Source organism: Gasterosteus aculeatus, chromosome 18, assembly GCF_964276395.1.
Source record: "Gasterosteus aculeatus chromosome 18, fGasAcu3.hap1.1, whole genome shotgun sequence".
NCBI lineage: Eukaryota > Metazoa > Chordata > Actinopteri > Perciformes > Gasterosteidae > Gasterosteus > Gasterosteus aculeatus.
Genome location: NC_135706.1, coordinates 14,915,466 through 14,932,456, shown reverse-complemented (window position 1 = coordinate 14,932,456; position 16,991 = coordinate 14,915,466). Strand labels below are relative to the sequence as shown.

Here is a 16,991-nt window from a genome sequence, read left to right as displayed (position 1 = left end):
GACCTCAATGCGCAGTGTTGAGATGAGGTGGTTAAATACGTTGCGTGTTGTGGGGGTTGATTGGTGTTATTTAAACTTTTAGAAAGGACCTGGTATACATCTGCACCATTTTAGGTTAAAGTCCTGATTTATTTATATTTCTACCAGAAAATACATACTATTATTTCATATACTGAATCCAATATTGGAGTTTTAACACACAGTAAATTAATTCATATCAGACATTTAAATGAATGGTCAATTCCTCTGTAAACATTTGAACTTCCTGTAACTTGAACATTTTCAAAAGGGACGATGTAGGATTTTGGTTTGTCTTCTTAATGCACGTGGAACACATCAGATCGGAAGGTTCGACGCCGTCCCGCGTGGTCTAATCACGCATTAGTCCTCATGCGGTCATAACTCAGCTATGCTCATTTGTGAGGAATTTATTGGATGAGGTGTTGTTTTTATTTTGTTTTTTTCCTCTTTGGTTATTTACTTCCTACTGAAAAACCTAATGTAGTTGAACCTTCCTGGAGGTCTTATTTATTGGAATATGTCCCCCCCCACATTGCCGCTGATTCAAAACGGAGCCCCCTTCCTTCCATTACGTTTGTTACTTAAATTGAATTAAGTTATGTTATAATAAGCTGCAGTCCAGATATTGGTGACAAATATGTGGAATACTTCCGGATAAATATAGATATTATTTTAAAACCCTGAAGGGGACCTTCACTCAAGTCCAACAGTCCTCCAATAATACATGCAGTCACACGAAAGTCCATTATTTCCTGTGGGATGTTTTTTTTTCGTTCGGTCACATTAATCACTCGCATTGATCACATTTCGAATTTGGCCGCCATCTTATCGGAGAAACAAAGCCGCGTCAACGTTGCGGCGTGTTTAGAAACCTTCAACCTGAAGCCATTGACCTGAGTGATGCGGGTCAACGTTGTGTTGTTCTCCTCGCGTTGACCACCGCGCACTCGTACTTATGTTTTAACGGACGACGCGTTTTTTGGGTCAAAGTCTCGGACCTCGACCGGCAACCATGATGAAACCGCTGTCCGGCGGAGGGGAGCCCGCCCATTGGCTGCCGGAGGTCGACCGCCATGGCGGAGGAGGTGTGACGTCACCGAGAGCACACGGACGCGTGTGTGAGCGAGAGGGAGAGCGAGCGCGTGTGTTGTGAGTTGTTGAGAGGATGAGAATACACAACAACAACAACAACAAAAAAGAGGTAGAAGAAGTGAAGGAAATGCGAACGAAAGGGAAGAGGATTTAGAGTCCCGGATCACTGCTCCTCGTGATCGGGAAATATAGAAAAACAGAAACAATTTTTACGCAAACTTGGTGAGAGTTGCACGCGAGAAAAAAAAAAAAAAAAAAATCTCCGGGATGGTCGATTCCCGCTTTCCTCGCGCTGGCGACCCGGGAATCACGCGCCATTGAGAGAGAGAGAGGGAGAGAGAGAGAGAGAGAGAGAGAGAGAGAGAGAGAGCGCGAGGGGGGCGCTGAGATCTTGTGCATGCGCTTTTTTTTTTTTTGTTGTTTGCTTCGCAAGCGCGCACGCTCAGGTCGCTCGAGCACACACACACACACGCACACACGCACACACGCGCGCTGGCGTGGCTCTCGGCCTCCATTTGCCGGTTCGTGTTCACGTTCGAAGGGTTTCACCGGAGCCTAACCGCCACCGCCAACACCACCAACACCAACACCACCCACCCCGACGGCGGCGGCGGCGGCGGCGACGCAACAGTTTCGGAGTTCCTGACGTGAAACGTTGACGTTACGTCGCGGGGCCACGAGGCGTTCGACCCGACGACGAAAGGTGAGCCGATGGGTGAAACACACAACTTTTCCAACTTGGCGGGCGGCGCAGCGGCGGCCTCCACCCTCCGCGGAACAGCCGTTTTACGATAACTTGTTATTATTATTATTTTTTTTTCAGGGGGGGTAAATTAAGAGCAGCGTGAAAGCGGCCGGGAGTCCGCGCGGTGAACACGCGGGTCTAACGCGCCCGTTCGGCCGGTAAACACCGTTCTTTTCTTTTTTTTTTCGAGAGCATCTGTGTTGGTGTGAGAACCGAACGGACCAAGAGAGCGACGGGACGACGACCAAACCGGTTAGGGTACTAGCTTGTCCTCTGCCCCCCCCCCCCCCCCCCCGGACATTGGTTTCATCTGGGGGGACAGAGACGGCAGAGACGTTTTAACGCAACGTCCTGGTGTTCTGTGTTGTCATGGACACTTAGAAACACGAGCTTTTGTCTCGAGGCGTTCGGCCATCGCGGGTCCCCGGCGGTGTGACTGCAGGCCGGCTATTGGTCGGCACACCTCCCGAAGACCCGAGTCCTCGGCACCTCGAGGTGATGTGTGTGTGTGTGTGTGTGTGTGTGTGTGTTCAACTTTAAAATAAACACACGCGTTGTGCCATTCGACATTATACACACTTTTGGTCACATCGTGTTTTTTATTTTTTTAAGGAAGATGCGTTTGGGTGTTGTTGTCTTTTCACTTGTGTCAATATGTTTGGTTGGGGCCTCTCGACTTTTATTCTGTAGTATGGCGGTGTTGTGAGTGTGCAACACATCACCCACTTCTCAAGGTGATGCCACACTTGCACAGTGACAAAGCATGATTTACTATATATATATATCTATGGTTTGCATAGCTTTAGATATAGTTCATAAATGCATATTTTAAAATATCCTTACTCGCTAGAACCAGTTATAGCTGATAGAGGGATCACGTATAATATGGCCCGTGGCTGTAAATAAATGATAATATTCTCCATTAGGTGCTGATTTATTTTTCAGGAGCGTGCGGCACGTCCTAAAGTTGCTCTGCTTTGATGCAATGGTTTTGACACAATGAGCGTTTCAATTAAATCATGCAGAGCAGACATCTTAAAATGTCTGTGTGCTCTAAAACCTACGGAGCATCCACGCAACTATCAGCTTTAGATGGTGTTCTGTTTACTGGCAGCACCGTGTTGCGACAGCTAGCTGGATATTTGCAGCTCCTGACAAATCAAATATATATAAATATATATTTTAAGAATTTCTTCATTGTAAATTTGAAAGTATTTAGTAAAAAAAAAATACTAGGGTTGTTTCCAAGCTTACTAAATTGTCACTGCTACGTTGTAGCATATATGCTATTTGCTGTGCTTGGGTGCTATGTTATTGTTTTGTTTGGCTTGTAGTTGTTTGTCATTTTATTGTCTGTCTTATGCCGTTGTCTGATTATAGCCCTTATATTTAATTAGCTCTGAAATGTGTATTCTACCTAGAAAAAATGGCTGTGCTGGTTAACATTGTTGCTGTTTTTTCTCCTCAGGTATCTAATGAAGAAGGACGGACATTCGTGATGCCCGCCACAGACTCTGACCCCACATCGATGGAGGAGCCCCGTGCATTGGAGGAATCGGAAGGGAGCTCCACTAACACTCCTCCTAAGGCCGTCCCTTCCTCAACTCCTCATGATCCGACCACCGCGGGACCTAATCATTTCCCTCGCGAGACGCCGATGGCGACGAAAGCCGTCTCCGTGGCGAGCAACGACTGCGCCTCCGCTCGCTCGTCACCCGCTGAAGCGAGCCCGGCCAAGCCGGCCGCAGCGCCGCCCACCGCCTCCGAAGGGGCCGCGGACACTAGCCCAGCTACCTCACATATGGCGTCGGCGTCGGACTCCCTGGAGGCCACGGGGTCGAGCCCTGGCAGCGCGTCTGAACCGCCGTCCGCGTTACCGTCGACCACGTATGGCAAGCCGGGCGCGGGGAAGAAATATCCCTCGGTGCTGACCTTCAAGGGCGTCACTGTCACTCTGGAGAACAACAGCGTGTGGGAGCAGTTCTACAGCTGCGGGACGGAGATGATTCTCACGAAACAGGGGCGCCGCATGTTCCCGTACTGCCGATATCGCCTGTCGGGCCTGGATCCCAATCGACAGTACAGTTTGGTCCTTTCCATCGTTCCATCCAACAAGTACAAGTACCGCTGGAGCTCAACCAAGTGGGAAATCACCGGACAAGCAGAGCAGCAGGGCCAGTGTCTGAGCCGGGCCTTTGCCCACCATTACTCGCCCGGCCTGGGCACGGAGTGGATGAACACCTTGGTGTCCTTCTACAAGCTCAAGCTGACCAATCAACCTCAAGACCTCGACGGCTACGCGGTCCTGCACTCCCTGCATCGCTACATTCCGCGGCTGCATGTTATACCCGTCCCGGACGGGAACGCGCCCTCGCCCGCTCAGCCGGTCGTTATGGGCCCGGAGAGCATGACGTTTACGTTTCCGCAAACCGAATTCATGGCCGTGACCACTTATCAGAACTTTCGGATCACCCAGCTGAAAATTAATCACAATCCGTTTGCAAAAGGCTTCAGGGATGACGGGAACAACCCCCGTCTGAGCCGATTGGCTCAGGCTGCTGAGGCGAAATCTGTGGCGGTGACGGAACCTCAGTCTCCTGGTTTTACACCCGCGGAGCCCAATATTCACCTTTTTTTCCGAACACAAGAGTCCATAAACAATAAGGAAAAGGAGAAGGTTGTGGATCTGAGGTGAGTTTATAATCTATTTGTTTTGCATGCAACACATTGGTGTACGCCCGCCGCTTTAAAGGTGCATTGGTATAATCCAAAGCAATCCAATACCTCAACGTTTGCGATGATAATGTCCAGTTTTGATTAATCTTGTCCTGCAGGTATACAATTAACTAGATGTTTATTTTTAATGGTTGTAGTTTCAACATGCATGCCGACAAAGCCACATGGAAGTGACCGTAAAGATCCCGTAGTTGTACTTTTGACCTCGGTAGAAGTAAATAACAGACAACAAGGGACTTCTTAATGTTCACAAATGACGGGTTATTACCGTTTAATCACACAGCTGGTCCTCCCTGGAGGTAACACATAACCTAAGAGGTCTCTATAGCCAGTACCACAAAGTAGCAGAAGGACGGGGGAGTGACACATCTCAGAGGGAGACCCAGCAGAAAAATCCAAGCATCTATTTTTGAGAGACAGAAAAAAAAAAATGGAATTATATTAATATTTTGCTGAGGAAAGAAATAGATCACATTCCTTGAAAAAATATTAATATAATTCCCCTTTTCTCTGGGAGAAAAAGAGGTCATAAGTTATTATTCACTGTGTATTTTCCTAAATTAAAGAATTAATTTGTGGATTTAGCAGATAATGTGTTTTAAAGTCAACACCTTCTTGCCAGCCGTCCTCTTGAGGTGTCTCTAATCTTTTGCTCTCCCCATTTACAGACGTGAGGGTGGAGCAATGTGAGACGCACATTTCAATATCATGTAGTACAGCACAACAAGCGTAATAACCAAATCATTGGATTAACTTGAGTTTAACAAAAAATGGCCATTAGGAACTGGTACATGCAGACAATGTGACAGAGCTGGTGCACTGGATTGTATTTGCCTTAGTAGGTGTACCCACATGTGGCCTCAGAATATTAACAATAATTTATGCACCACGTGTTTAGTGTTTGCAGGGAATCACTAATACACCTTTTACATGAGGCGTTTTAAAAGGAAGAAGTAGGCTAAGTAAAGCCACAAAGACATTAAGCCAAATTATACCTGAAAAAAGAAACAATCTTATTATAATAATAGCACACGAACATCCACTGCTGTTTGCAGCTTCACATAAAATCGGAAGTAACATCGACCGCAGTGTTTATCTAAAGAAATGAAACATCTCACATCACTCTAAGAAACTGCAATATTTGTGTTGGACAGTTGGAATAACCGGAACATCTCACATTATGTACATGCTGGAGTCCAGTGCAGAGTTTTTAAGGGAAACTGAAAGAAGACATTTGCTTAACACCACCACATGAGTCTGCCTTCAAAAGAGAACATAGATTTGAATTTCTACCTGTTTTGAATTTCCAACCCCAAATTATGGATTACATTGAGTTCCAGTCAGCATTTATCGCAGGGCTGCGGTTGTGGATTGAGTTACAGAGATCCGGTTGGGCCGATCGTCTGTCACCGATGGCTGAAAGTCAGCAAGCCCCCGAAGCCAACTTTGTGTCTTTCTTGCTGCCTTTGTTACCCGTGATTGTATTATCAGATTGAGCATTTGGGGAATATTAGGATTTAAACATGATATCCAAGAACGCGTCAACAGACGTAAACTCTTACATCAGTTAAACTGCTGGAATTACCTTCTCATAATAACATTCCCACATAGCGTGGCATCACAAGTTAATATGATCATCATTTTTTACTTTTTAGTCTTTTGGACTCCAAAAACAACTTTTTGTTACTGTCTTACAGCACAAAGACCTCTGCTTTCTCAAATGAGCAAGTGACCCGACTGGTCCTGAAGCCCATCATGTCTCCCTCCACCGGGGACGACCCGTATGTCCCCTGTTTAAGAGGCAAGCATTCCCTTGGCGAGCTTGTGCTTGTCCAAAAACGTCCACTTGTTGACCCCACGGAGAAACCCACGGAGGAGCCCATGGAAGAACCCTTTACTGCGATCACCAACGCCCCTGCCACCTCAACGCCGATCCAGGGATCATCGCCCGGGAACCACAGGAGGAGGAAGAAGATCAATAGACGTTGGACTAATTCGAGGGGTAGAGAGTGGAAAGCTGCAGCTGCCTCCCCCACGGTATTCCACAGCCCGTCATTGACTGTCGCTATGCAACCAGAGCTGGATGATGTAGAGGGCCTGCTGTTTGTGTCATTTACCTCAAAGGTAAAAACCATAGACAATTGAGTAGAATGCTTTTAATGGCCACAGAATATGTTGTGCTGTTATCTAATGGGGGTTTGTTGTTGCATAGCAAAATAATGTTTAGGTGCACAGTAGTGAAGGCTTTGCAGGGTGTTTAAAGCTTTTGACTGGCTTCTGTGTGACAGGAAGCTCTTGAGGTACACGTCGGGGACAAGCCAGCCAATGGCACACCAGTTGCATCCCCAATTTCTCCAATGACACCGATGGAGTGGAAGGAGAGAGGTAAGCGGTGCAGAGACATCTTTCATCCGGCTCACGTCCGGCAACTTGCAGTACATGTGGTGTTGCCTCATTAAAATCCTGCATTAACCTCCCGTCGCCTCCTAATCGAACAAACAATGGTGTCATGCGTGGAAAACATTGCAGTCGATGTGATTCCGGAGACTGATGAGGAGACGATTGGACGATTGGAGGCCATCCTGCTGCAGGACCTCAGGCTTCTCAAGCACAGACAAGTCATCCATCCTGTGCTGCAGGAGGGTGAGTTCACACACACACACACACACACACACCCCTGCGGTCGGGTAGGTCGGACAAAGTAATAAAGTACTGAGTGCTATCTTTCTCCTCTCTGTCCATTTTCTAGTGGGCATGAAGTTGAGCTTGTTGGACCCGATGATGTCCATCGACCTGCAGTATCTCGGGGTTCAGCTGCCACTTTCTGCCCCAAACCTGCCAGAAATAAGCGAGGCCGTGGCTCCGTGTCCTGGTGGTGAGTTGGACTGATCTGTGACAGTACGAGCATGTTTATTGTAGGAACGCTCTTCTCCTTAATCCGTCTGGAGGAGGAGTGTGAATACCATACAAATAATGCGTACGTTTGTGTCTTGTGCGTCAGAAGAAGTGGTCGTGACAAAGCGTGCAATCCCCCGTAGAACCAGCTTCTTTACCGGTGACAGAAAATATATACACATGTTAAATACTAAGACCAAATGAATGCATTTAGGTGGCATTAACATCTCATTTATCTCCTCGTCAGTAAAACAACCTTAATGTACGCTAGCAATCAGATGAAATGTTGTAATTAGACAATAATGATCAAAACCATACCAACATTCATACCCCCTCAATCGTCTTCAAAGGTGTGCTGCCGATATAATTATTAAATTAAAGACAATGAGAGAAATTTTGCAATCTGTGGGATGAACTGTTCTAAGGGGTTCTCATAAGTGCGCTCTGTAAGCTCTGCTAATTGGTTGATGGCAGCTCAACCATCTCAGAGCACTTTGTCAGCACAGCTTGTCCTGTTGCCGTTTGGTGCCCACCAAAGAAAATACATCTTCAAAATGTTTCTTTTATTGCACCTCCGATGGCCGTAATGAACACATTGTACACTTAAATAAATGTGGTTTTCTTTGTCAATGGAATGGTATTGGATTGATTTCTTTCACAGACAAAGGCGCGTCCTTCATCTCCCGGACAGGAAAGACAAGTGACATGACACAAATAAAGGGATGGAGAGACAAGTTCACAAGAAACAAAGAAACGTCTCCTTCTAACTGTGAAGGTGAGCTTCTTGAAGCTACAGTACTAATTGTGCAGTGATGAACTGAACTGTAATTGTCTCATTTCTCCTGAGCTGGTGCATTAAAGTGTCTTCAATCGTCTCCCAAAGGATCCCAGAAGAACCTCTCCGCGTTCTGCAGCAACATGCTGGATGAGTACTTGGAGAGCGAGGCTCAGTACATCAGCGAGCGCGCCGCCGCCTTCTCCACAAACTCCGAGGACTCGGTGGCCTATCAGCTGCCCGTCAAAAGCTCCAGCTACGTGAAAACCCTGGACAGCGTCCTCCAGCACCGAAAAGCCGCTTCCAAATTCCCCGTTGGGGCCAACAGGCCCTGCCCCCTTTCCCACAAGCCCCTCCTCTACTCTGCCCTGGCGGCGCCAACTCCTCCCCTTTCAAGATCCGAGACCACGATTCAGGCTGAAGTCCAGTCCGCACAGCCGCCCCCACCCTCGACGCCGGTAGCACAGAGGTACGCTTGTTTCATTTACAGGGTCTCAGCTTTGATTAAATCTAGTGTATTATATGTATATGTATACGTGTGTGTGTGTGTGTGTGTGTGTGTGTGTGTGTATATATATATCTATATAAATATATCTTAAAAAGTAATGTCTCGACCGTTCCTTTGATGTTGTGATTCCCATTTACAGTTTCACAGCTGGTACCAGCGATGTTTGTAGAATGCCATTTTTATTGGTTATATTTAATAATTTACTCTCGTTGGAATATATCTCGAATTCAAGGTCCGTGGTCACCCTCGAGCAAATGTCTTCATTTTATAAATATGTACTTCCAATATCAGTGCACAGTGCAACACAGTTGTGCTTTAAGAGGGCTAAACGTGCTCCTGTTTTAATCCTGCCGCGGTCTAATCACACCGTCCTGCCTCTTCAGATTATCCACGTACCTCCCGGACCTCGGCCAAAGACCAGCCATGACTCCCAGAGCTTCAGGCCTCACTAAGAACCAGTGCATCCTGCTGCGGATGGAGTTGGGAGCCATGACCAGGGGTCTGAGCAGGACCCAGCTGACTGAAGAACGACTGACGGTGGCTTTGGCTGGTTTGCTGACTAAGCAGGTGTGACAGCGTACTCTGTCATTTGATGTTAACGATGCGGCTGGCGTAATTTAAATGTCATGCAAATTGGTGAAGACTCGACCCAGCTCCCAACCACCCAAGGGGAAATTTGGTCTGGGGGTTTGGTCTGTCCAGATGTTCGGTCCAGATTGTCTGGTCATCTGATGGTTTTATATATTCACCTATAAATTTCCCGAGCTGTCAGCAGCCTCATCGGATGGAGCGTTGCTCAGTGACACATGAAGCAAGTGCACTCGCCTTCACTGGACCTTCCAGACTCGTTCAGCCTTCTACTTTTTGTTTTTTCTCACAGCAAAGGATTACTACAAATCTTGTAGTCTGTGCATGTTTGAGGTTAGAGAGAAGAACACCTGTGGGGATCCTCCTTGCGTGTGTGTTTGTGTGTGATTTCAAGACTCTAATTGGATTTTATAACTCCTGTAGTCTGTAAAAGGAAAACGAAGCCCAGTGAAGAAACTGCAATCACGTTTGTAAACAGTCTTGATGGATTTCCTCCTTCTTTTTAATCAGATGCTGCCCAGGGAGGTCTTTAATGTGACCAAGTATCCAAAGTACAAAGTGACGCTACCCGAATGCGGCGAGGAGTTCTGCATACTGGGCTGCGTGTGCTTGAGTCTGCGGCGAACCAGCAGCGCTCCATTCCACTGCCGGCGGCCTGAGTGCATGTTCGGCTGCGCCTGCTTCAAACGCAGGATCACCAAGCAGCTGAGCCTGGGGGGCCGAGAAGAGCTCATCCAACCGGTCTACTGTACGCTCAACTTATTCTCTTCATTCTGTGTCTCTACGATTGTGCTTTCAGAATGAGTAGACTTTTACGTTTCAAAGACCTAAACACCTCAAATGCCAGCATTTTATTATACGGTTTCACATCTTCATTGCAGAACTGTGGTGGACTTTGATGAGATCTGAGAGGCTTTTGTGTTCCGCTCAGTTTGGTCACCAACTAGCAGGTGTTAATGAGACATTTTCATTCCTCCCCAGCTATGAGTAATTTGGAAAATATGAGCAAACCCCACGCGGGCTCCCGTGCTAAGCGACTGTGGAACCGCCACACTGAAGAAGAGGATCCAGAACCACTCTTCGCCCCCAAAAAGGCTCCACTGTATTTCCTACCTCTAAAGAACCTGAAGCGCAGCAGTGGAGCCCATCTGACCCAACCGGTAGAATATTAACTCAAATTTGTAATTAATGCATTAAACTGTTGTTGCTGTTGCTAATTATTATTATTATTCGCTGGGATATTCTAAGTGGAAAAATCTGAAAACCTTTTTGTCCCCCTCTTGTTATTCAAAACTGAAATGTAAATCCTTGCAGATTCGAGAAGAGGATAAGGGTCCGGTGTATAAATACTTGGAGAGCATGATGACGTGTGCGCGTGTGAGGGGCTTCAAGACCTCGCCTCCCCTCAAGCTCACCATGGACCCCAAGGTCCTGGATGCCTTCGCAAAGAGCCCCAAAGCACAGCAGCAGAAAACAGGCGCCGCCGACCAGCCCAAGAAGCCCCACAGCCCTCTGATGGTTAAAAAAACTGGTGCGGAAAAGAAGAATGCAGTGATTCGATCATTCTGCGAATGTTTCCGTAGCTACTGGAGGAAATGCTGAAGATATTCTGCTATTTGTCCCCTCAGCAAAAAAGGCCTCTGTGGCGTCCGGTGAAAAAGAAGCAAAAAAGCAAATCGAGATCCAGTCGGCGTGTCAGTGGATGAAGGACCGCCAAATGGTCCTTGAGGCCTTATGTCAGCGCATGAATCACAACCGGCTGTCTCGGCGCTTCTGGGTCGGACCGTACCGCGTCCGCCCGGTCGCCAAGATCTTCATGCGGAAGCCCAGCGGCTCCATCGTCACCTACAGGGTGAGTCTCTGGGTCTGGATCTTAAATAGTGTGTTTTGCCATTTAGTAAGATGAACTAAAGAAATGGTTTCCTGCTCCACCTCCCCGCCTTCCAGTTACACATCAGTAAACCATCAAAAGCCAGTGACATCGATGGAGATGAATCCGATGACAGCGATGAGGAAAACCCGCCCGTTAAAAGCCTCAATGTGGACCTGGAGGCAGAAGAGGACAAATTCCAATTTAGAGAGCCAGATGTGCAGATCGCAGTCACACCCTTCATGATTGGAGTCATACCTGCTGGCAGGTTAAAGGTCAGGACCAAACCTGTTGGCTGCCAAGCTTCTGGACTCATACAGGTCAGTCTAAACGGATACCATTCACGTGTGACACTGTTAGGGCTGGTTACTGGTACCCAATACAAATAGTATCAAACCTCATCAATCAATCGTTGCTAACAACGCCAACAGTGCTTTATTTAAGCAATAAGGTACCCAGAAGCTGTACTTTATCGCCGGGCCTAAGAACACCCTGGAACTGTTACATTATTGAAGATAAAGTACTGCCTGAAGTACCTTGTTGCTTTTATAAACCGGTTACCAGTGAAATTATAAATAGTAAGTAAATATCTGCCTTTCAGCACAAAATGGTATTATCCACCAAATGTTGTGTATCTAATTTCAGTAGTCTAGAGAAAACTAGTCCCTGTACGTGCATGTGAAGAGCATTGGGTCTCCTTGCAAGATCTCAAACCATCTCATTCATTCACATCGCTCATCACGTCCGCCTGAATTGTCGCGCAAAATCTAACCTGCTACTTTGAGTGCGCAGTGATATGTATTTATAATGGTATTTCTTTGAATATACATTCATTATTTTCAGAGGGGGAAATGATTTATTTGTCAACTAGTAATATCAAAGTATTTCTCCCTTTACAGGTAAATGGTAAATCCTACAATCAGGCCCGACTGATGCTGGGGAACATGGGATCTCTACATCCAGCTAACCGCCTCGCAGCATTCGTCACGGGCCGACTGCGTCCTCCCGGCGGCATTTCTCTTAAAGTCTCTCGGAAAACTCACCCTTCAAAGAAAACCGCAACTCCCGATTCCCTGCACACAAAGCCCGCCGGCGCGGTCGTCCCTGCGGGCACGACGGCACGGGGAGCCGCCGATCTGAAGCCACCAGGTAAAATCGTCCTTCTGTTCCCGGACCTCAGGTGGAGACTGATTGTTTCACAAAAGGAGGGAAAAGTAATCAACTCGAGAACCCCGGCAGACGTACCTGCAGCTCCTGCTCAGCATTTTAATCATCCAAGCAAATCACACCACCTTCATGAGTGTGCTCCGAATCGAGACCGCAGGGAGGAGAGCAGCGGGTCCTCAAACTCAGAAGCCCTCATCTGCCAGACAGAAATGTAACACGATTAGATAATAGCCCCCATGTAACATTAATGAATTACATTCCCCAGACTTTATCCGTTACCCCAGATATAATACTTTTAATGTCTAAATATACATTTTTTGAATGTTGAAATAGGATTGTTGTTTCTGTGTCTCACCCCCCCCTCGTTGTTTTGTTTATGCAGCTCACAGGTTCCCGACAGACTTTTGGACGAAGGGATCGACAAACTCCCTCCAAAACCCCTCCGCCTTCAACCCCTTTGCCTCATGCCACCGCAGCGCCGCCAACCCCTTCCAGACCAGGTCCACGTCCTCGCCCGTGTGCCTCACCGTATCGCCGGCTCTGAAAACCCCCAGCTTCTTGGGACAGAGCGGCACCTACTCATTCAGGATCTGCCCTCCGGCCAACCAGAGGACCAGAAGCCGGAACCTGCCGGGCATCACTCTGCCCGGGGGCTTCACCCTCATCGAGCTCCCACAGCACAGAGATGATGGAGCCGCACCGGAAGCTGTGAGCGCTGCTTGTGCGGATGAAGCCCGGCCGCAAAAAGAGACCTCGCTTACCTTCGGCCACCCGGCAGCCGGTTCGGCCGCAAATTGGGGCGGTGCGCAGACTTGTGGCGCGGCTAAGGACCAATCCGGCCGCACGTCACTGGAGCCAGAGTCCCCCGCCGAGCTGGCGTGTGACGTGAAGATGCCGTCGGATGAGAATAATGAAAGCAGGGAGGAGGAATCAAACCCGGATTTCACCTCCGAGGATTTCAGCTCCGACTCGGACTCCTCGGACTACTGCGCAGGAGGGTTCGAAGACGATAGTGTGAGCAATAAGAAACAGCAATGCGTCTGAAAAGTGAATTGTAATCATTCGGCAAATCCTGTGAATGTGAATTCAGATTTTAAAAAAAGTTTTTTTATATTTTTCATTCAGGATGTGGAGGTGGACATTGAGACGGTAGACGAATGGGCCATCAATAAAGTTAAAGATGCCCTAAAAGCACTAAAGGAGTCTGGGTAATAATCATCTAAATATTTACGACGTGTGGACCTTTCTATATTTTGCGCCAATGTGGGAATTTTGTCCCTACAAAGTTTTCTCCTCTGTTCTTTTCCATCCTCAGAGAATCCAGCGCTGGTTTAGCATCACTGACGAAACTCAACGCTAAGGTACAACACTGACCTTTGAATGTTCAGCTTCTTCTTTGTTTTATCTCCGTGAACAAGGAAAGTGTAACCGGTTTTATCCAACAGAGCATCTTCACCCGGGTGGGAATAGCCGTCTGGTTTTCTCTTATATGTACAGAGTAGTAATATTACTATTACTGACACTAATTCTTTTATTTTATTCTCCCTTCCTCAATAAAATGGAGGAGTGTAAAGATAACAGGAGACGGACGAACCACACGGTGCTCGAAAGGCAAAGACGCTCTGAGCAGAGGACCCTCTTCGACAAACTCCAGTCCGTCCTTCCGAGCGACCCCCGGGCCCCCAGGCTCCGCCTCCTCACACTGGTCAGTGCTCTGATGGGCCATAAATTACAAGAAACAAACTGTTTCCTTTTTGAATATAAATTCCTAAAAGCATCGAAATTGGAGAAAAAAAAAATTGTTCACTTTCTTTCTAATGATTCCAGAAAAATTCAAACAAAAAACAGAAATGTATCTGAAACTGTCTCAAAGTGAATTTTGATTCATTTAGAAATATGCAAGTTTGACAAGAGCTCCGGGTCTTCCCTCTTTGTATTCGCAGGCCGTGGAAGAAATCCAAAAACTGGTGGAGACGTCCCGACGTCTGGAGGAGAGGAAGAGGAGGCTGACTCAGATGCAGGCCGTCTACGTGAAGGAGCTGTCCCGCTTGTCTGGTGCGTACAGTTTCTGTTTTATGAGCTATTCAAATGCGTCAACATTACAATCTTTTCAGGACTTCCCTGGAGAGCACACACAGAAAGACGCTGTCTTTACTGAGACTGTCATTTGAAATTTCCCTTTTGTTTTTAAAAAGGCAAGTCGGACATGCTGATTAAAAACAAGCTGAAGGAGATCTGCGAGAAGCAGAAAAAGAGAGAAAAGAAGGCCGGAGAGAAGCCTGAGGAGACGGAGGGAGAGAAGCCTGAAGAGACGGAGAAAGAGAAGCCTGAAGAGACGGAGGGAGAGAAGCCTGAAGAGACGGAGAAAGAGAAGCCTGAATGGAAGCCGTTCTTCTCCAATCTTCTCTCGTCCAGAGCTGCTCTCCTGCAATCCGCTGCTTCTCAGTCCAAGCTGCCGCCCGAACCGCCGTCCCTGGCGAGCTTGAAGACTGCGTCTCTGAACGCGGTCCAAAACAAGCTGATGTCCCTGCTTCAATCAAACCTAAACAGGCCTCTTACCCAACCCGGCGCCGCTGCAGCTCGGCTCGAGGCCCCGGCCCCCTCGCTACCCGGCGGTCCCCCTCAGAAGACGTCTGAGGAGCGACTGGAGAAGCAGGTCGGCTGTACCGCCGCCCAAACGCACGCAGCCGCGCCTTCGTCCCAAGCGTCCGCCTCCGGCACGCCCCCCATTGAAGCCACGACGACCTTTTCACTTCCTCTGATTCGCTCCAAAACCGGCAGAATTATACTGCCGTCATCTCTAAAGCCACGTGAGTTGAACCATCCTGCATTTCTGCACATCTCTTTACGTACATGTGTGATTATATTGTGTTACATGTGAACCCCCCCCTCCCCCCGTTCTCACAGTTGGTCACGGCTTCTACACACTCATGGTCATGGAACCCAGGAAGAAGGGGCAGGAGGGCACAGTGAATATGAGTCCTTCTGACGTGGAGGCGTTGGTGAGACAAGCCCAGAGCCTTTCCTCAGGAAGCCCCCGGGCTTTGGAGCAAGGGGGCGCCGTGCAGGCTTCCCCTCTTCCCTCGGGCATAGCGGCCCTCGTGGCTGAGCTCACCCCCCCTGACAGGTTGGTCAGCAGGCCTTCGGTGGCCCGGCGAGGCGCGAAGAAAAGCCGAAAGGTTTGTGCGGCGGGGGGCTCGGGGAAAAAAATTCCCGCTACTGCCAATCCCGACCGCGCCGCCGGCCGCAGCAGAGGCCGGCCCCGAAAGCGGCCCCCCGCCAAGCCTCCCGGTGGGGACGCCGGTAGAAGTGAAACGTCTCCTCCGGTCGAAGGGGGACGAAACCAAAGAAAGTCTTCCAAAGGGACCAAGACACCAGCACCGGGGCCGGCAGGCGGCGGCGACGACGGCGACGGCAGCGGCCCCCCAAAGGTCAAACGACCCAGGGGACGGCCCCCGAAGAAGAGGTCGCCACAGCTGTGGAGTCCCCCCGTCTCGCGCTCAGCAAGTCTCCCGTCCGACTGCGGCCGCGGCAGTCCGTCCCTCGGTAGCTCCGGGTCCAAGCGCAGGGCGGCGGGAGACGGCGGCGCGTGTCGGCCGCTGACCCGCGGCTCTCTGGGGAAGGACTTCCCCAGCGCAAAGAAGCGCTCCTGGATAGACGTGGAGAAGGAACTGGAAGCAGAAGCGGAACCGGAGATCAAATCCGATTTTGAATCCGAATCCGAGTAATCCGTCTTCCTGCAGATGTGTTTTTTTTTTTTTTTGGTACAAAGAATATAAGAGAAAGCATTAACTGACCGGCTGAATGTTTGAACAAAGATGAACGGTGACTCCCGCATTCCGCTTCGATACCGATTTCTAAGATGCTTTTCTGTCACTTACATTCTTCTTCACTTTACAAAATGAGATTCATTCAAATCATGATTTTGTTGTCGCAGTATTTTTTTTACTGATCTGTCCTATGCAAATAAACTAAAAGTACAAGTTTCTCAGTACTGACAACTGCTTCATTAACTCGGTCAAAATTAAATGTTAACTTATGTATTTTCCATTTTTATTGAGAGCTAGTTTGACGCATTTATCCCTCCATGAAAGTGTTTTTCCGTTATTAACTAAGTGAAAATCATACGTAGTAGCACTTTATGTTTTCGGTAGAACCCACCCATGATTTCTTTGCTGTAGTCTGTATAGTAGTGGTTTGTATTCTGGGGAGTCAAATGCACATAAACCTGATGTGTCACAAGCAATCAAAAGACGCTTTGAAGGACGAGAAGCAGAAGGCGAAGAATTGCTATATATTGTATCTATGAAAATAATCTCTGTAAATATATTTCTTTTGGTTTTTTTTTTTTTATTGCGATGCATCTACTATGTGGATGATTTTGAAACACTGGTCCCGTTGCTTTTGTTCAATTGAAGATGTAAAAATCAATGTGTTCTTTATAATCAATAAAAACATGCATTTATTACCGCGGCACTTTTCAGTCACTCAAATCCAAAAAATCTTTCATTGGTTTGTAGTTTTTGTAGGTGGAAGAAACATTTTGTCTAGAAGGTGAACGACTTCAACCTTTGAACCGTATTACCCAATTGTT

The 16,991-nt window shown here is 47.8% G+C and overlaps 1 protein-coding gene across 4 annotated transcripts; it reads left to right on the top strand.

Annotated features, from left to right (window-relative positions):
* The first annotated feature begins 1,093 nt into the window (after window positions 1–1,093).
* Window positions 1,094–16,862, top strand: mgab (MAX dimerization protein MGA b). Of its 4 annotated transcripts, none has more exons than XM_078093589.1 (23): window positions 1,094–1,816; window positions 3,327–4,549; window positions 6,292–6,718; window positions 6,883–6,979; window positions 7,124–7,237; window positions 7,344–7,469; window positions 8,151–8,264; window positions 8,373–8,733; window positions 9,156–9,339; window positions 9,871–10,108; window positions 10,342–10,520; window positions 10,675–10,891; window positions 10,989–11,212; window positions 11,308–11,550; window positions 12,130–12,379; window positions 12,780–13,411; window positions 13,523–13,605; window positions 13,713–13,758; window positions 13,962–14,102; window positions 14,341–14,452; window positions 14,593–14,724; window positions 14,773–15,207; window positions 15,305–16,862. In XM_078093589.1, exons 2-23 carry the CDS (start codon window positions 3,357–3,359, stop codon window positions 16,123–16,125), a joined length of 6,369 nt encoding a protein of 2,122 aa, XP_077949715.1. In that variant the 5' UTR covers window positions 1,094–1,816; window positions 3,327–3,356; the 3' UTR covers window positions 16,126–16,862. The 4 variants fall into 4 exon arrangements, with proteins under 4 accessions (XP_077949715.1, XP_040016858.2, XP_077949713.1 ...); XM_078093587.1 differs by adding an exon at window positions 2,049–2,353 and having other exon boundaries at window positions 1,631–1,816; window positions 14,593–15,207; XM_040160924.2 differs by having other exon boundaries at window positions 14,593–15,207.
* Window positions 16,863–16,991: the final 129 nt, after the last annotated feature.

Coding starts and splice junctions, on each gene's coding strand:
- mgab (XM_040160924.2), top strand. CDS start 3,357: ATGCCCGCCACAGACTCTGACCCCACATCGATGGAGGAGCCCCGTGCA. Junction 10,892..10,988: donor TCTGATGGTTAAAAAAACTG/GTGCGGAAAAGA, acceptor TTGTCCCCTCAG/CAAAAAAGGCCTCTGTGGCG. Junction 12,380..12,779: donor CGCCGATCTGAAGCCACCAG/GTAAAATCGTCC, acceptor TTGTTTATGCAG/CTCACAGGTTCCCGACAGAC.